The 20350-nt window shown below is 37.3% G+C and overlaps 1 protein-coding gene across 9 annotated transcripts in view; it reads left to right on the forward strand.

The window, feature by feature from the left end:
* Positions 1-20350, forward strand: part of MATR3 (matrin 3) — a 43214-nt gene that overhangs the window by 4424 nt on the left and 18440 nt on the right. For 2 of the 9 annotated variants that reach the window (XM_074360750.1, XM_074360748.1), the window contains exon 1: positions 11271-11390. Coding sequence is in view for 1 of the 9 variants with exons in the window: in XM_074360747.1 (XP_074216848.1) it covers positions 11574-11621 (48 nt within the window). In the remaining 8 variants the exon portion in view is untranslated. Of the gene's footprint in view, positions 1-1874; positions 2040-11233; positions 11391-11502; positions 11622-13932; positions 14031-20350 lie in introns of those variants that run through there. The other 7 variants (XM_045507955.2, XM_045507954.2, XM_010971700.3 and 4 more) reach the window with 7 other exon arrangements.

The following is a 20350-nucleotide window of genomic DNA, read 5'->3' on the forward strand; positions in this document are numbered from 1 at the left end:
TGTGGGATCTGAAGTTATCTCTAGGTGTCGATAGTCAGAATTGAGTTAGATTATAGTACACCTCGATAGTCAGAATTGAGTTAGATTATAGTACACCCAGCTGGTGACAAGATTTACCTTGTGGGAAACCACCCCCGCCACCTCCAAATCTGTCAGAAGTATGGAGAGTATGGTAGTAGTATGAGAATAAAGGAGAAAGACAGCAAGAATGAGATTTTCTTTATAGGTAGAAAACTTAAAATTTGAAAAAATTATGGGGTGTACTAGAATTTAGAGAAGAATGCTTAAAGCCCAAGACTTAAACTAAGCCCTCATTTTATAGAGCTCTGCTGAGCAATACATGTTTCTTTAAACTGAGAAATAAAATACACATCTTCATCTCAGTATCTAGTACCTATTGGCCAGCTCAGAGAACATTCCCACCAATGCAGAAAGTTTTATACACCGTTGTTCTAGAGCAGGGGTTGGCAAACTTCCTGTAAAAGGCCAGATACTAATTTAGGTCTGTGCACCATAGTCTCTTTTGCAGCTAAACTCTGCAGTTGTGGTGTGCAAGCAGCCATAGTTAAAATGTCACCAAATGAGAATTAATGTGTTCCAATAAAACTATGGATACTGACATTAGAATTTCATAAAATTTTCAGGGTCACAACAAAAAATTTTCCCCAACCATTCTAAGCTTGGGGGCCTTTCAAAACCAGATGGTAGGCAAGAATTACCCCTATTCTAGGGAATGAAATTCAGGCTTTGAGTGTTGACAACTCATTAGTGATACACTGAGGGCCAGTACCAACATGTGTTCCTAAAAAATTACATATTATCAATACCTTTGCCTTATAGCAGGCCTTTACCATATAGTGTTAAACTCTTCACCTTTTAGAGGACTGAGGTGAGATTAGTAAATTAGTGGTAGGATAGTCCTTATTTCTTGTGTTTGGAATTTTTGTGATACTTTTTCCTTGGCTTTTTTTTTTTTTTTTTAAATGGAGGTACTGAGGATTGAATCCAGGACCTACCACTGAGCTATTTCCCTCTCCGTGCTGTGTGTGTGTGTGTGTGTGTGTGTGTGTGTGTGTGTGTGTGTGTGTGTGTGCTTAAACCGGCAATGAACCAAAGAATGGGTTATTTATATCACAATAGTTCTCTCATCTTCTAACGTACATCTAAGGAAGAGGTCCTAAGAAAGAACAGCAGTCTTCAGTTTTCAGCAGAGCCTAATCACAACCTCACAACCTAGGTAGTGAAATAGAAATGGCCTCTCAGGAAAGAGGAAAATTTTATACATGATGAACAGCCAGAGTTTAAAATCTGGTATCTCAAGTTCCTTTGAGCATACAGATTGCTTTCCTGAGCATGGTAAAGCTACCCAGGTGCAGGGAGGGGCCCCTATGTTGTCACTTACTTGAAAAGGGAAAATTCATTTGGTGTTTGCATGTGTTCAATACCCCAAGAGGTTTCAGTGGCTTAATCATGCACATTAAAATAATTTAATGGGATTTCCTACTTGATAAGTGAAGTTAATTAGTCACCTACTACTCCCTGTTGATTTAATTTTTTTAATTTCCTGGTGAGTCTAAGAAGATGAAGTAACACATTTCAAAGTAGCTTTTTATCCATCTTTTTCTTCATCACCCTTTTCCCATGCTTCAATGAAAACTGAAATTGTACTGGCAGGGTTATTGGTCTGTAAATTTCCAAGCTGCCATCTCCTGCCATAGATAGCAGTTAGTAAACAAAAGTGCTCCTTTTTGTTGCTCTGTTCAAGTTTCAGGTCCTGTACCATATTAACAGGGAAAATTAACGCATGATGACTAGGGGGCCCTGAGTATTAAGTGCTATCCATGGTTCCTGTCAATAATTTATTTCCCTTTCAGGGATGAAAGAAACTACTGTTGTGGAACTTTTGCACTGAAATTTTGGATCATGTCTCAGATTTTCATCAGGAAAACAAAATTCCAGAGATAAATTCTGCAGGCCCCAAAAGGACACAAAAAAGTGGCTCAGTGTCTAGGAACCCATGCAAAAGAGAAAACAACCTGGTAAGAAACAAATTAAGAACCTGAAAGAGTGACAATGACGCCTGTGAATCTTGTTGCTTAATTAGGGCTTTATGAACAGCTCCATTAATGGACCTGGTCAGTATTCTTTTGGTAAACAATTTCACTGAATTAACAAATCAACTGTAATACTTAAAATGTCTGCTTAGCAACACCTTTCTCTACTGCTATTTAGGAACACTTCTAATGAGTCAACTTGCTAGGTTGTATGTTTTTCAATTTAGGATCCTCAATCCTGGGTCAAAGGAGCCCCTGTTATTTTGGCTCTCCCAGTTCTCCATTAAAGGCCCTTTGGGGTGTAAGAACATTCTATACTGCTTTTTAAGGTTAACTTCTACCTGGGAAAGGGGTGATAAAGTGAACCTTGAAATTTATTTTATTTTAGAATAGTTGTAGATATACAGAAATGTTGTAAAGACAATACAAAGAATTCCCCTGTACCCTGCACCCAGTTTCTCCTAATATTAACACCATATATTAGTATAGTACACTTGTCACAATGTGCTAATATTAATACATTATTATTAATAAAGTCCATACTTTATTCAGATTTCCTTAGTTTTCACCCTTATCTATTACAAGATCCCACTGAGGGTATCTGTCATTATGTCTCCTTAGGCTCCTCTTGGCAGTGCCAGCTTCTTAGACTTATCTTGTTTCTGATGAGCTTTGAGTCATGTATTTTGTAGAATGCCCTTCAATTAGGATTGAGTTTTTCCATAATTAGGCTGGACTTAAGGGATTTTGAAAGGAAGACCACAGAGGTAAAATGTCATTCTCATCACTTATCGAGAGTACGTAATAGCAACATGACTTATTACTGTTCATGTTATCCTTGATCACCTGGCTGAGATCTTATTTGCCAGGTTTTGCCTCTGTACAGTTACCCCCTCTACCCAGTACAGTGCTCTTTGGAATGAAGTCACTGTGCAGCCCACACTTAAGAAGAAGGATGTTGTGCTGTTCTTGAGGATAGAATGGCTACATCAGTTAACTGGAATTCTATAGAAAGAAATTGGTCTCTTCCCACATTTATTATATTTATTTATACCACTATGGACTCTTCAATATTTTATACTTATGGAAATAATCCAGTAATACTTAATTTTGCTCAAAGTGTTCCATCTTTGGCCACTGGGAGCTTTTTCAGTTGGTTCCTATATCCCTTTGATATGCCCCCATCATTGTGGCGTTGTTGATGTTTTTAAACACCTGTCACTTTATGGCACTAAATGATGCTCCAGGTTCATCTTATATCTTTACTGTCCCAGAGCCAGCCATCTATCCAAGGAGTCCTGGTTCCTTTATTGGAGAATGGTATTAGGGAACCAAGATCTGGGCACTAGATGTGCTCTAAATATTGAGGTGGTGTTGGCTTCTAGGCCCTGTCAGCTGATAGAACAATACATGTATGCTAACCAGGATCCTTGTCATCCTATATTCTATAAACATAATGTTTTTAATATTCAACATGTCTTGTTCTATGGTCTTTGTTTATTCTGTTTCGTACAGAATAGTGGTTGAACCTGTTGTCTTTTATAGTGGGTGCTGTAGTCTCCAAAGGACTGATGATTTTTACCCTGAGTTCACAGTACAGATGGGAATTTTGTATCAGCTACTGGTAGAAGGGAGGAGCCAAGACCAGGCCCTAGTGTACTAATGAGTGGAAGGACAGGGTAGATGTCCTCAAGTCACAGAGCCTCAGAGTTAGAATCTAGGCTTCACCAGAATGGCAGACAGTAGATCTAACTCTCCTTCTCCTCACTTGTAATTCTCTAGAGGAGAAATCCAGGAGCTAATGGTTACAATATGCTGGGCACCCCAAGAAAGTTCTTTGTCAGCGTATGCTGACCCTACTTCCATGGTACTCTACCCTTTTCTGAGCTGGGCTTCCATTTCTTGCCCTTGTATAGTAGGGCCCAATCATGATCTGTTCCTCCAGGGGACTCTTTATATATAGTTTCTCAGATCCCTAACCTCCCTCTGATTGGTGTACATAATATCCCCAGGGCTGGGTTAATAACCTATGCAATTTACTCGTCTTGTCAGAAGACTGGTCGTTTAACTCATAGCCTTTTTACGGGCTTACAGCTTTTATTAAATTTGGTTGTTTTTAACTTATTTATTTTGAGGGGGAGAGGTAATTAAGTTTATTTATTTATTAATGGAAGTACTGAGGATTGAACCCTGGACCTCTTGCATGCTAGGCATGCACTCTACCACTGAGCTATACCCTCCCCCCTACAGCTTTTATTAACTGAACTCCATGCTAGATATTGGGGATAAGTGATAAATAAGATGCAGTCTAGCCCTCTGTTTACTATGCTCAGATTCCTTTCTGGCCACATTGGTTTTTTAAAGGTTTACCTCACTCCTACGTAGGCAAGCAGCCTCAATTCTACTGACAGCCAACTAAAGAGCCTCAACTGGTAAATATTAGTATGTCATAATGTATCTAGTATAGATAAGGCCAAAGGCATATCCTAATTTTTAACAATAACCCAGTAAGGACGATGAGAGTGCTGATTTTGTTTTGTTTAATTAAAAAAAAAAAGGTTTCCAAATCATTTTCTAGTGGACTGTAAAGATACAACAGTGAGTAATTATTTGAAAGTAAAGTTAGCTTCAAAAAATATGATATGAAAATAATGGAACTGCAGAGATTTGTTCAAATTTGAAACATCTGTTAATTAAAACAGATGTGTGGCCTTTTAAACTTTTTGATAATCTGTAAACGTTTTTATGGTTAAGAAAATCTGTGAAACATATTTGCAAATTCTAACTTGCAGAACCTTTCTTGCTAGCATTCTCCTACTGACAAGTAGGTGCCAGGATAAAACTTATAACCAGATTCAAATTTTAACATGTTTACACTGGAGCTCTATAAAAATAATCTTTGAATCTATGGTTTTGTCATTTTAGGATATTTATGTAAAAACACTCCAGGACATGTGGCACCATAGAATATTGGCATTTACTACATGTTGACTGTGTACCAGAACTGCTAAATTCATTCTACACATTTCTTAATCCTCTCAACAGTCCTACAGGGTACCTGCCGTTATTTGCCCAAGGTCACCCAGTTGGTGCAGGACCTACTGAGGTGGTCACTGAATCTGACTTCAAAGCTAGTGATTGGTTTGAGGCTTTCATGTATAGTTCCTTTCCAACTAATTTTCATCAATAGCTTCAATCATCAACCTCATTCACTCTAACATCTTCCAGGGACTACTGAAATGCCTGTCTTCTTCCAGTCTCTTAACACATTTAACAAATGCCACATACTTTGTTTCAGGCCATCAGTATCTTGGCCACTATTACTGTAGCTTGAGGAGGCTTCCTTTCGCTTTTAACATATGTAGAACATATACAGACATAGCCTTTAGCCTTTTTTTTAAATTGCCTTTAGCCTTGCTTTAAAAGGAGTTTCCATGTATCTCATTCTTTTCATAACACTCATGAGTCTCAGGTTTTTTTAAATGTCCCTCTGGAAGGCCTTAATGGGTCACACATCCCCACCCCTAGTCTTGGGGATGCTCAGAGGAACTTGGGATCCCAGATTCTAAACTCTGGCTATTCATCATATATACAATTTTCCTCTTTCCTTAGGGGCCATTTCTATTTCGCTACCTAAATAGTCTGTTATATGTCAGTGCATGTGCTACTAAACTATGGCCTCAATGAGAGGGTCAGAATAGGAATCTCAAAGACATTTAAAAATTTCTCAAGGATTTACATTTTTAGAGGATGGGATTGATGTTGGATTCTCTTTTGTTTGCATATATGGTGTATATCTGCTAAATTAGAAGCATAAAGACTTTAGTAGAACAACACTGTAGATCAACTATACCTCAATAAAAAAAAAGAACCTAAATTTTAAAATAAAAAAAAGGCTTTAGTAGATACACATTATAAACAAATCATTATATAATAATACAACATAGAAGTCATGCCTAGATTATTTGAAGAATACATCAAAAATATTTCCAATTAATTGATCTCAGTAAAAGTTACATGATGTCCCTACATGCTAAAAGGACATTTATTAAAATTGCTGAGAATCAAAATTCCAAACCTGATAAAATACATCTTACTCTGGAAGCCTTTGTGATGCTTAAAAGGGAAACCCTAGAAGTATTCTCATCAAAAGAGAAAACTTTATTCAAAGATACTAAGGTACTATCAAAGGCAATTAGGTAGAAGAAAATAAATGTATAAATGGGGAAAGAGGTAAAAATTAGTTATAGATGGTAAATTGACGTAAGTACTATGTGAGTCAACTGAAAATTCATTGAAGTAGCAAGTAATCAGTTTGAGGATACAATGGAAGGAAAATAAAGTTAGGAATAATTATAGGGACATAAGTTATCTATGAAGAAAATATTAAAAGAATGACAGACACAAAAGAGATCTTAAATGGTTGTCATACAATGTCTAATAAATCTCAACATAAAGATAATTGTAAAGAAAACTAAATTTATTAAAATCCTTAAAAAAATAACCTTGTTATTTTTGGAAATAGGCAAGTTGATTCTAACATTGTTATTATTAAAACCATAATATGAATCATTATGAATAATATAACATTATAAGTGTCATAGAGGAAAACTAATCCTACTTGATGTTAAAACATTATAAAAAGAATAAAACGGTACTGGCATCTGAATCGATTACTCTATGAATGGAACAAATAAGAGTACAGAAATATACCCTGAGACACAAATTTAAAATGTACAAGAAGACAACAATGTATCTATATTTTAAAAAAATTGTGTAGTGGCTTTGCCTTCTAAGTGAAAAAACAAAATAAAGATTTAAAAAGAATAGATGATGTTTCTAGATTTTAAAAAATTCTGTATGGAAAAACTTGAACAAAACCAGTAAGAAATGTTTGCAAAGCGTTACTTTTTTAAAAATACATTTCCTATAAATCAAGAGGTAAAGGTTTAACAATGGGCAAAAAATATGAACAGTTAAAATATGCTGCTTAACCCTAGGTTATGCAAGTACAATCTATAGTTAGAATTCCATTTTCCAGCAATCAGATTTCCAAATAGATTTTGATAAATTATCAAAGGAATAGGAGAACTGGCATTCTCATTCTCAGAGTAAATCGGCATAATATTTAAAGGAGGCACTCTAATTTTTAAACTTAAAAATGACTACACTCTGACTAAGCAATTCCAATGAAATCAAAAGAATATTTTGTGACATGTGAAAATTAAATGAAATTCTAATGTTTATACCTATTACAACATAATCATGTTCATTTATTGACCAGTTGTGGCTGCTTTTGCACCACAATTGCAGATTATCTCTGACAGACTCTTTGGCCCCCGAAGCCTAAAATATCTTTTGGTCCTCTACAGAAATACTCCCTGACCACTGCTCTAGAGCAGCACTGTATGATAAATATTTCTGCAATGACAGAAATGACAGCCAAGCTGTCCACTAGCTAAATGTAGATAGTAAGATTCAGAAAATAGGTGTGACTTACGGCTACTGGACATCAGACAGTATAGGTCTAGGAACTGAGGGGTTTATTTTAAGCTGCACATAGACTTACATGTATGGAGTAGTGTGTACAGGAATTTAATATTACTGCTTTAAATAGAAAATAGGAAAATACCTAAATTGTCCATTGGAAGACCATTGATTAAATAAATTTTTTTACCATCAATATAGTGGGATACTAGGCATTCTTACTGAAAGATAGTCAAGAAAGTAAGTAAAATAAGAAAAATGTCTTTAATGTAAAGCTTTGCTTAGTGTATCACTGCATAATAAACCTCTTTAAAACTTTGTATTTAAAAGCAGTATTAAAATTCTGTGGGTTGATTGGGCTTACCTGGTTGGTTGTGTTGTTCCACACAGGCTTGGCTAGGCCTATAGCCATCTGGAGGCTTCACTTTGGTTGGCAGATGCCACTGGCTGTCACCTGGGAGCTCAGCTGGGGCTGCTGACTGAAGCACCTTGGTTCTTTTGATATGGCCTTTTCACATTGGGTGGGATTCTCACAGCATGTCAGTTGGGTTCCAAGAAGATACAAGCAGATCTTAGAAGTTACTTCTGTGTTCCATTGGTAAAAGCCAATTACAGGGCCCTTCCAGATGGCAGGTAAAGTGGAAACTGGTTCCACTATTCCATAAATATGGGAAAGAATTTGTGACAATCTTTAATTCACAATCACGTATGTACAAAATGTTTATATATTTATAGGAAATCCTTAAAGTACACAAGAAATGGTTGATAGTGGTTGCCTTTATGTAAGGGAATAGTGGTTGGGAAGTAATTTTTGTTCTTTGAATTTGATTATATGTATTCCTATTCAAAACCTCCTTTTTAAGCCCACTTCTGCTCTCTTGCCACTGTTAGAAGAGCCACTGGTTGATAGTTTTCTGTATTTTAGTACTGTGAAGTATTGAAATGACCTGGTTCTGGGACTTAAATCTATTAAAATAGTAGATGGGTAGACTACCAGGGGATTCTGAGACCACAGCTTTGCTGAAGGCAGGCCAATATAATGCACAAAAGCTCTGGATTTGGATTTATATAGAACTGAATTCAAATCCTGCCATTGTCACTAATTACATGACCTTAGGCAAGCTGCTTAATCTCTTATGTAAAACAAGAATAATAGTACTTTATTCTCAATTATAATGCAGCTGATAAGCTGCTTGGTGATTATGGTGTATCAAAATATATGTCCTCAATCAATATAACTCTGCTCTAAAAAGTATTCATTATCAGCTCAAATCTAGACTCTATCCTGTTGTCTTACACCAAACTTGTCATTTAGACCTTTCAAAGTCTCAGCACAAGTTTTGCTTTGTAGCCTCATTACCATCCCTGGTGTACCACACCCACTCCCAAGAAACCGAAATGTGAATAGAGCTATTGATCCATCTCTGCTCATAGCCAGGTCCAACTTGAGGCCAAACTCCTTGTCTGTTTATCAGACCGGGATCCTCAAGAGCTGGCAATTTGTCTTACCCATTATTGTATCCCCTCCCTTGTATTGTGTCCTTCGTGAAATAGGCATTTGATGACTGAAATCTTGCATAAAAACTTCTGTTTCCAGTGTGTCTTTTTGCTGTTGAGCCACTAAGCAGATCTTTAATAAATAATTACTTAATTGAAAAAGTTTGCCTTTTCTTCATACCATCACCAGATGGCATTACAGCCTTATACAAAAGCATGGTAAGTGCATATCTGAACTAAGACATACTCATGTTTCTGTCTCCAGAAGAGCAGACTTCAGTCTAAGAGCTGGGGGCAACATAAACAGAAGTCTTGACCAAAATCAATTGAAATAGAAGATTTACAGAGTAGAAAGCAGATCTGGTTTCAAGTGAAGGAGGACCCAAGTTTCACTGAACATTTAGGATCCCCCAAATTTCATTCTGAAGTTAACTATTTAGTGGGTTTAACCCTCTCATTCAGGGGAGCCCCAGTTCTGGATGCTTCTCAGACAAAGCCTGTAGATGATAACATACATGGATATGTGAGATTACAGTTTCACTCTAAACAATGGCTATTTTTAAATTTTCCCTCCTGCAACTCTAGTCCTACCAACAGATGGCTTAGTCACGAAACTGAAGTCACCTGATTGTAGTTCCTAATGAAAACTCAGCACCATCCTCTCAAATCGTCCTGTTACAGTAAAGGCATGTCTCCTTCAGATCCCACTAGTGTCCATTATGAATTAACCTTTCTCTCACCTGTTTTTTCACCTAATTCTTTCCTGATTTTAGTTGTGCTGAAAGTTTTCCCATACTAAAGCAAAAACCTTCCCCAGCCCTGCTTTCTCATCTCTTCATAGCCAACACTTCTCTGCATTGAGTAGTTTCCATCGCACCACTTTCCATACACTTAAGTACCTCCAGTCTGATTTCCTCTCCCACTTAACTAGAATTAAGTGTCCACATTGCTAAATCTTTTATAGATGTTTTCAGTCTTACTTTTGACACCTTGGTAGTATTTGGCCCTGTTGATCATTTCGTCCTTTAAGTACTTTGGCTGTCTAGGGAGTACAATTTCTGTGCCTCTCCCCTCTTCTCACATTTTTTTTTTCTCCTCCGTCCCTGCATTTCTATCACTTTGTCTCTTTTGCCACTCAGCTCTACCTTCTCAGTTTCTCAAGGCTTGGTCCTAAGGCCTCTTTACCCCTCCATCCCCCGCTTTGAACTCCCATTCATTTATGTTATTAACTCAAAATTTGCCACTAACCCACACCCTTTTCCCCTGAGCTCAAGACCCATAAATGCAGCTCCTTTAAAATCGATGCCAAACTCAACTAGCCTTATCTCCCCAACTATTCCTTTTCCAGTGCTGCTCAATAGCGCTGCTAACCAATGAGCTGTCATTCATCCATACTTCCATATCCAATCAAGTTAATGCCTTGCCTTTTGTCCTAAATGATGTTTAGTTTTCTAACGGTCTCTTTTCTCCATCTTTCTCCCCTCCACTATCCTCACAGTGGACCCAGAATTATTTTTCAAAGACGCGAATCTGATTCAGCACACTCAAGATTTTTAAAATTTGAGGGCTATTAGTCTGACTTGTAGTCACTAATTTACCCCAGGTGTCAGATGACTGCCTGCCGCTCTGCATTTAAATTTGAAACCCCAGGGAAATGGCCTTTCCTCCAGCCTTATCTATACAATTTTTCAAAGTCAGCCTCAGGGTTTTCACACGTGCTATTCCTTTGCTCAGAGGGGACTTGTCTCAATACTTTACGTTTAAATTCTCCAAATGGCGGCGGCGGCCTTTTCGACGGGATGGGTTTTCACCATCTTCCGCCTCAATGACCCTCCACAGAATTCTAAGATTAAAAACCAGTCAAAATGTTATCGGTCCCCACTTCCTGCCCCCAACACTCGTTGGCAAATAATCGAAGAACACCAGAGAGGATAGAAATCGGGTCTAAGCCAGGGACCCCCGCGACTCGCTTCTAATGCATACACTTATTTAAATTTTGCAGTACGCAATTGAGGGGAGAGGTGGGAAAAATCCTTTGTGGGTAATGGGACTCGACTGTAACTCTAAATCTCCGTTTCCCGCCACAGGCGGACTTCAGAATTAGAGAACAACGACCGCTGCTAACTGAGCGAGCGACGTGCGCGCGCTGAGTAGGGGGAGGGGCCTGGCGCGCGCAGAAACGGGACCCGAGGTGGGTGGGGGCGAGCTCTCTCGCGAGACTGGGTTTGTTCTTGGGCGGCCGCCGCTGCTGCCACCTCTTACCAGCGCCGTTGCTGCGGGGGATTGTGGGAGCCTCCGCGTCCCGCTTGCTAGGAGAGAGGTACCTCTCCTTTTCCCTCTCCTTTCCTTAAGGTAGGCGTGAAGCGGGTAAGAATCGGGGTGGGGTGGCCTGGGGCTCTCTGCATCTGCCGGGAGGAGGCAGCGACGGCGACAGGGGCCGCGGGGAGCCGGCGGCGCGCCTTTCTTGCTCGCTCCCGCTCCCCCTCTCTGCCTCCCTCCGCGCTGCGTATGTGAGCCGCCTGATCGGCGGCCGCCATGTTAGGAGCTCAGTGGCGGCGCAACCAGCCTCCTCGGGCGGCGGAGGTGAGCGGTCCCGGAGGGAGACACGCGTTCAGCCAAGGGGCCAGGGTGCGGCGGGAGAGTCGGGGGGCGCCGGTGGCAGCCGATCGTCAGGGCTTCCTGCGTCCTGGGCTTGCTGTGGGCGGGGGCGGGACGACGAGCCCGTTACACGCGGGCTTGCAGCGCCGAGGGGGAGGGAGGAGCGAGCGCTTGAGGCCTGAGGGACCGACTGTCCATAGGGGGCCTGCCGTTTGGGGAGGATAGTTAAGATAGCGAAGACCTTGGATAGCGCCAGCCCCACGTATGCTTGCCCCCCCCCCCCTTTGTGGATGAAAATGTGCCCTAAAATGGAGGATTTCACGGACTGAGAAGCTTAGCCGTTCGAGCAACGTTTCTTGGTGTCGCGGCCTTCGCTCCTCTCCTCACCCATCGCTTTATAGCGCCCCCTAAGAATCGTCTGTCCTCCGCCCACCAATACATGCGCGCGCGTTTTAGTCGGACCTCAGAAACAATCCCTCTCCACCCGCCATCGCGTAAAAATGGCCGAAAAATGAAACGTTAACGCTTGTTTTTCGTATTGCGTCGTATATAAATCCTTCTGCAGATGCTGCGAGGCAGATTTGTTCTTGTTTAGAGAGTCCCCTCACATTCCTTTTCCTCTTTATTAAAATACTATCAGTCTCCGTTCCTCTAGAGAGGATGATGTCGTGTGGGACCTTCCGGTTTCCAGACAAAGGGTTTAGAGTACGGCGGTGTAGTCGCCGCATCGTTGTTCTTTTCACTGCCGGCTCTGTGCCGTATAATATGTTCAACAGGGACTTTTTCCGTTTACTGTGAAGGAATATCTCGTAGATGTTTATCCTGTTCTGCGACCCTATCTTGTGGAATGGTCCTATTGGACCAATTACAGTTTTCCAACCAGATATTTCTAGAACGGTTATGGCGACTCCGAAATTCTAGTCTCTGAAGCGCTCTGGAATAGAGTGCGAGTCGTTGATTTCCCAAGCTGTAGTCATGAGATTTTGCGTTGATGCTGCGTGTTGAGCGGAGCTTGATAAAAGATTTTTAAATAGATGAGAAAACAGTTTTCTCCCAGGTGAAGTTAAACAGTTGTATTCGGGCAGAAATTATATTTTAGGCTGTTTTCACACATTTTCGAAGTAAAATTTCTTTTAGAAACTAAATGGCTCAGTCATCTACCGAGTCTTATCGATATAATTGTTTAATGTTAGTATTGTTTTGGAAATCAAGAAGCCGGGGGAGACAGTTCTTTGTTGCAAAAACTCTGCGTGTGACTTTTCCACTTAACTAAACGCAATTGAAGTACCATGTGAAGATTCTTCTGGATGGTTATGTAAGATTCGGAAAAGAGATCGTTGGCCAGAAGCGTTTGTGTTGAATGTGCTTTAAATTTACAAATCTTACCTTGCGTTTTATATGCTGGTAACATTAATGTATACTTTACCCAAGGGGTTGTTTTTACATATCTCCCTTCTCAGCTATGTGAAGTTGCTTTTACATAGCATTTTGAACTAAATTTGGGAGGATTGAACCACCCTTAATTTGAACATTGTGTATGTGGAGAGTCTTTAAACATACTGATTTTACTAATGCTTTTAGGGAAGTGTAAACACTAAATCAAATTAAAGTCAATTTATTTAAACAAATTTTAACAACCGAGGAATGCAAGGAAAATGTCTTATGTAATAATAGAAATAACAAGTACTTCAAATCCCTCATTTTATAGAGGAGAGAATTAAAGCCCAAGGAAGCGGTGTGTTCTTGGAACGCTTGAATTTTGATTGGATACTTGATTCAGGTTCTGTGTGTTATAATAAATAGGTTTAAAAATGGAAGAACTGCGCTTACAGGAATTTATTCTCGGGGACTAGTGTGTCAAAGATTTGTGTACCTAAATGTTAATGTTGGTTTTTAAGCATATTGAAAATCGAAAAAATTCAGCATTTGGAGATCTGCTAATTATAGTGTAGCCATCGAGTGGAAATCTATATGGCTATTTAAAACAATGCTTTAAGGAGAGTAACGATGGGAAAATTATAGTGGAATATAGTATTGAGAAGAAAATGTAATAAACTAAATTTGATACAAAATTTGATTTTTTGTTCTTTGAAAGCACATGTAAATAAGCGTAAAATTGAGATAACCATAAAGTTTTAGCTCTGGATGTTGGCATTATGGGTCATTTGTATTTTCTTCCTCTTTTTCTGAAATTTCTACGAGAAGGTACATTTACTTTTGTAATGAGGAAAAGTGAAACTTTTCCCTAAATACTAGAACTGCTTGAAAGATCAGAATCTCATGTTTTGTTTTTTAGGATCTCACGTATTTTTGAGGGAAATTGAGATAGAAATGAGCCAGCTTCCTGAAATCTGAAGTGCAGACTGTTCAGAAGTGACAAAAAGAAGTACTTGTGTAAGATACTCTGGTTATTATATTTAAAGAAAGGAATCTGAAGACATTCTTATGTAAAGGAATTACGTAATTATTACGGCCAATTATTAGGAGTAATGCTAATTAGATTACGTATGAACTAGCGATTTTTAAATGATCAAGACCGAAGAATTGTTTAATGCCTTGTTAGATAATGGCTCTTAGTACGTCTTTTAGGTAAAAGTCTGTGTTCTGTGTTTGTATGTCTCTTTTAGTTAGAATTACATTAAAACTGTCCATTCCTGTGGCAGCAGGTTCTAGGTATACTTGACTGACTTGAGATTTGGGATGGGACAGTACTAAGTTTATTGGGGGTGGGGTGGCAGGGATATGTAGACAGTGTAATTTCAGTGTTTTATATATGTTATTCCAAGGTTAACACCGTCCAGGAAATAGCTAAGAATTTTAAATGATAGCGATGGAGTGGCTTTCTTGAGGGTTGGTAATTAGGATGGATGGATGGATGGATTGATTGATTGATATGGAGGTACTGGGGAAGTGAACCCAGGACTTCCTGCATGCTAAGCACATGCTCTACCACTGAGCTATACTGTTTCCCCTATAGTGGTCTCTTTTATATCATTGGGATTAAGGGTTCTGAAATGCTTGATAAAGAGGTTTATAGTTAGAAAAGCTATTTAGTGGATAAAGATAGAGCATAGAGAAAAGCCAGTGAATTGAAAGAACTGTAGATATATAGCCTTTAAAAGTATTTTAGCTTTTGACTTACTGCAGATCATATCTACTAAGGTATGTATCTTAAGTATAAACTGTAATACAATAGAGGTTTTATGTTAAGATCCTGTGTTATCTTTCCTCACCTGAATATAATTTATTACTGTGGCAGATCTGAATGGATGGAATATCTTTGATGTATTGCAGCCCCCATGTGATTTTTGAGTTGTAAATCAAGCCCTGCCTAATGTTCTCTATAAATAATGCTCAGAAGTCTTTGAAATTAAAATTTACATGAGGTAGCAGTGTAATCTTAGGTGTAATTTTTTTAATTTTTAAAAACTTTAAAATTTTAATTTAGTTATTTAAAGACTTAAAAAACTATTCTGAAGTTTAATTGATATGCTTGCTTTTTTTCCTAGGGAGTTTTTAAATGGCATATCTCTTGAGTTTCTTTTGTCTTGAGTACCAATAGCCTGTGGTGGTTGATACCTGTCTGAAGGCAGAAAACAAAGGTTAGTAGGTTAGTAGGAAAAGCAAAGTAGTAGGAAGACAAAGAAGGGGGTTCCCATGGTGAGGGATGGAAGGATAGTTCTTCCCAGCTATTGCTGTTGGATGTCCTGGTGGACAAGAGGAGCAAAGAGCTGGGGAGATGCCTATAGTAGATGTCATAGTGGGTAGGCAGTAAATGCAAGTATGGAAAGTTGGGATCTTTGATTTGCAATATCATAGGTTGTTAATGAAGGTAGATAACTTTCTAGTCTTTCAAGGTGATTTGTGTGGTTTTTTTCTTTCTCTGTGGGAATCACTAGGATATTAAACATCTTCCTTTGGTATAGTGAATGATGGGAGAAGAGCCTATAATCTGTGAAAGTTTAAAGGCAAGTGTTTGAGCACCTGACTCATACAGTAGTTGGGAAAGGAACAGTAATAGCAAAGCAGTACACACATTTGTACTTAAAATTTTCTTGCTGTGAGAAGATGTGAAACAACTGAAAAATTTTAATATTCACCTATTTATCCTGATATGGGCTATGATATTTTGAAAAAGAACAATAGTTGAGGGAATTTTATACATAAGCATTAGAAGACACCAAGAAATACTCATAACAGCATTCTTGATAATAATAAATTTGAAACAGTCTAAATAATCATCATTTGGAGAATGAGTAAGTTTATGTGCCATAATGGCATCTGTATTGCAGTGAAAGTGTAGGTTTAATTGATAAATAAATCTGTTTTAGGAAGCAAGTAAGAACAATACATATTAAGCTGATTTGTATAAAATTAAGAAATGCAAAATTAACCCTTTTTTAAAGGATATACGTCTATTAAGTGGTAAGACTTTAAAACAGGAGACTGCAGAAGGGGAGGAGGAATCATTGGAAATTGATAGGCAGAAGGTATCTAAGGTTTTGTTAATATTGTTTCTAAACTTGGGTGTTTGTATGCACTGTGATTTGTATACTGCTTAATATAAAGGGGAGATGTTGGGCCTTTAAAGAATTACTAGTATTAAAAGAAAAGAGGAGGTAGGATATAGTTCAGTGGTAGTGTGTGCTTAGTATGCATGAGGCCCTGAGTTCAATCCCCAGTCCCTCCATTAATTAATAAGTAAATAAATAAATAAACCTAATTACCCCCCAATGGAGAAAGGAGAGACACATTTCAGCGAATAGTTAAAATTGCACAAGTATTAGGCAGACTGTGTAACTGCTCATAAAATGAACTTTGTATTAAGGTATTGGCACATGGTGGAAAATAGGTTCAGAGAAGTATGATGTAACCAGTATATATGAAAGGTGTTGAAAACCATAGTGTGGATTTCATGTGGTAAATAATAGGGAGTAGTGTGTTTTTGAGTAGGAGAGTACAAAATAATGAGTGATGTTTTAGGAGGTTTATATTGGAAGCTGAACATGGATACAAGGAGGCCATCTGAAAGGCAGGAAGATTGAAGGAGTAATCCTCTGGAGAGTAAGGTTATGGTTAAGGAAATAGGTAAGGACTGCATTTCTGAAGGATGAGAAGGTAATTTAAAGGTAGATTGGTAATAGAGAATGAAGGGGGAAGAGGTTTAATTTGTTAACTTTCACTAGAATCTGCTTCTTCATTCTTACTTGTCCAGGTTACTAACATTCTTTAAATCTGGTCTTTTAAAGTTGACTTCTGGTTGAGTAAAAGAGTTCAAATTTTAATTCTGGCTTTGAATAGAAACAGATGAGATGTTAAAAGTTGCTATGCGAAATAGGGAATACAGTACAAGTGGAAAGTTTATATGTCTCTGAATTAGTTCTTATACCTCTGAAGTTTGTTTTCTCATTTGTTTTGAGGATTAGATTACATAAAATAGATGATCATTATGGTGCTTGCCATGTTCCAGGCACCATTCTAAGTGTTTTATGTGGACTAATTTGTTAAATCTTTACAGCCTTATGAATTGCGTGTTATTTTTATTCTCATTTTACTTGTAAGGGGACAAACACAGGAATGTTAAGTAATTTGCCCAAGGTCACACAGTTATTTTCATCCAGGCACTTGCACTCCCCAAAAATCTCAGTTTATATCAAATCAAGGTTGTACAAATGTTTCTGGGAACCAAGAGTAGATCAAAGTGGAGTGGAGTGAAAAATTTTGAGGAAAACCACAAATTTTGCTTTTAAGTAGAGAGTTAGCCAAGTTAGTGTTGTATATCAAATTGAGTCAAAATTGTCAGTTAATTGGAATAACGTTCTATCCTGTAGTATGGGTTTACTTAACAAGTTTTCTGTGTTGCTTTAATATGAAACTGTTTAATGTCTAATTGATAAAGTCACTAGGCAAAAAGTTTAAACCTAGGAAGAAGAAAAGAATTCCAAGTTTGAATAGGAATTCTTTCTACGGATTATCATGAAGATTTCTGTTTTAGCAGCTGGAGGCACTGTTAGCCTAAGGATCAAGAAATAAGCTAGAAGTTGAATCCAAGGTCTGTAATACGGATTAAGAGTGATTGTCTTAAAGCACTTAAAAATATTAGTACTTCTTTTTCAGTCTACCTGGGTGCCACACTTTATAATGGTTTATCTTTGCTTATTGTGTGATGAGAGGCATGCTGCTTTATACAAAATTGAAATTACTAGAGCTAGATAAGCAACAAGGGTATGTTGTACAGCACAAGGAATTACAGGTATTATCTTGTAATAATTTATAATGGAGTATAATCTGCAAAAATACTGAATTACTATGCTATACACCTGAAACTAATATAATATTATAAATCAACCATACTTCAATTAAAAAAAAATACAGCTGGGACTTTATTTCCTGAGGGATTTACCATTTAAATTTTTTTTGAAAGATTTTTTCAGTCACTCAAAGGCATGTCCTACTGAGATGAGATTATGGCACTGAAGAACACAGACTCAGTCAAGTATAAGGTTTTAAAGTGGCTCAAGCTCTCTATATAAAACTGAATCATTTCTCAGATAACATTTTTAAAAAGTCAAACCCTTAAATGAAATACAAGTTATAAAATATATTGACAAGATGAAATGATGTAAGCTACTATTAAAAGGAAAATTTAACACTGTAAAGTGGAAACTATGTTGATAAGTTATTTATAAAGCCATTATAAAATTAATACTTGAGAAATTTAAAAATAAGCAATAATTAACCTTAGCCTATACTTTAAATTCTTTTAATTTAATTTTTACTTTTTGTTGAGATGTGGTCGATTGGTGTTTCAGGTGTACAGCAAAGCATCAGTTATACATATACATACATACATATTTTCAAATTGTTTTCCATTATAGTACAAGAAGTTGAATGTAGTTTGTTCTCTGTGCTATATAGTAGGTCCTTGTTGTTTGCTTTATATACAGTAATGTATATCTGTATTTTCTTAATGGACGTGCTGGGGATTGATCCCAGGACCTCGTGCATGCTAAGCATGCCCTCTACCACTGAGCTATAACCACCTACTCCCAACCCTGTGCTTTAATTGGAAACTAGGCAGGTGCTTGGTTGAAAAGTTCTTACCACAAGAATCAGTGCTTTTGTGTGATTGATGACAAAACTTAAGCAGTTACCTTTCCAAATGATGCTTCTTTAAATTACTAATAGTGAACTATCTCTGTCATCTGTCAGTGACATTTTTACTGTATTGGTATTGTTGGTTACTACATATATTTGGTATATTTGCACATGAATAAGCTAACAAATAACAAGAGTGTTTCACTTTGATAGAAAATGTGGAAAATCTGAAAGTTGTACCTTTTTGTTTTTAATTCAGAAAGGGAACATACTATAAGAAATTATCATTTTCTAACTGTTGATAAATTTTTATGTGGAATTAAAGGGTTAGAATAATGTCAACATGTAGTTTTTTCACTGAGTATCTCTACAAGCCTTTATGATTATACTATCTTAAAATTAGTTGTTTTTAAGAAGTGATTATTTTGCACAATTGCTAAAGATCCATATGGTAGTATTAGATACCTTTAAAACAGCATTTTTAGATTTACAAGCCGAAATTCTTTTCTTTTCTATAATTTTTTTTAAAGAACTGAAGACTGCTTAACGCTCATTTTACTTTCTGCTAAATAACTCTCAGAAAGAGTGCATAATATAACTAATAAGTATCTTTATTTTACAAAAGAAGTCTAGATATGAAATAACTCTCTGTTCTCAGTGAATTTTCTGAGTGTGTTAAGCTTTGTTTCACATTAATGGAATGTGGGTTTTAATATGATTAACTGAAACATTTCTTTTTTAATATTTTATTTATTTTATTTTTTGTTTGTTTTTCTTTTGCGGGGGGTGGGGGATTAGGTTTATTTATTTACTTTAACTTATTTTAGTGGAGGTACTGGGGATTGAACCCAGGACCTCTTGCATGCTAAGCATGTGCTCTTCCACTGAGCTATACCCTCCCCCCCAAAACATTTCTTAACCATACAGATAATTTATTCAAATGTTGAACACAAAGCTAACATTTTTAGTAGCACTTGCAGTTATGTCATGAACTAGGTTTAAGTTCTAGGTTAGTTATTCAGAATTGTCTATAAAAATGAGCTTTAAACTTGTTCAATAAGAATTTGAATATCAGATTGTAGTTATAATGGCATTTGTGAAGCCTAATTATGGATAATATTAATGTTTACTGTTGGGAGGGATAGGAAGGATGTACTTTCTTTTTTGGAGGTGAAAGATTCTGCATTGATGAGCATTTAGAATTTATTGTATAATGAATTTAAATGGGTAAATTGGATTTTGACAGTAACATTTTAGATCAGTTATCTCAAAGGAACTATTCTCAAATTTTCGTAACCTCTAGTATAATGTACTATAGAAAGGCAATTTTAAAAGAAGCTAATCGTTAAAAAAAATTTTCAGTAACTTAGTTAATGTCTCGGCATTGTGGTAAGTTTTTATTTGTTGTAAACGAAAGTCTGACTTAGGTTACTTTTCAGTAATACCGCTCTCATGTCCTTGTGTGGGACTGCATTTTAAGGTGAAACAGTCACAGAAATTCTAAGGTTATTCTTAATATTACAATTACAAGTTGTCATGGGATTTACATGGTTTGTCTTGCCATTTTTCTGAGTTTTTCTGACATCCATTTTCTGTTTTGTCCTAAGGTTACCATC

Source organism: Camelus bactrianus, chromosome 3 (genome assembly GCF_048773025.1).
Source record: "Camelus bactrianus isolate YW-2024 breed Bactrian camel chromosome 3, ASM4877302v1, whole genome shotgun sequence".
Taxonomy (NCBI): Eukaryota; Metazoa; Chordata; class Mammalia; order Artiodactyla; family Camelidae; genus Camelus; species Camelus bactrianus.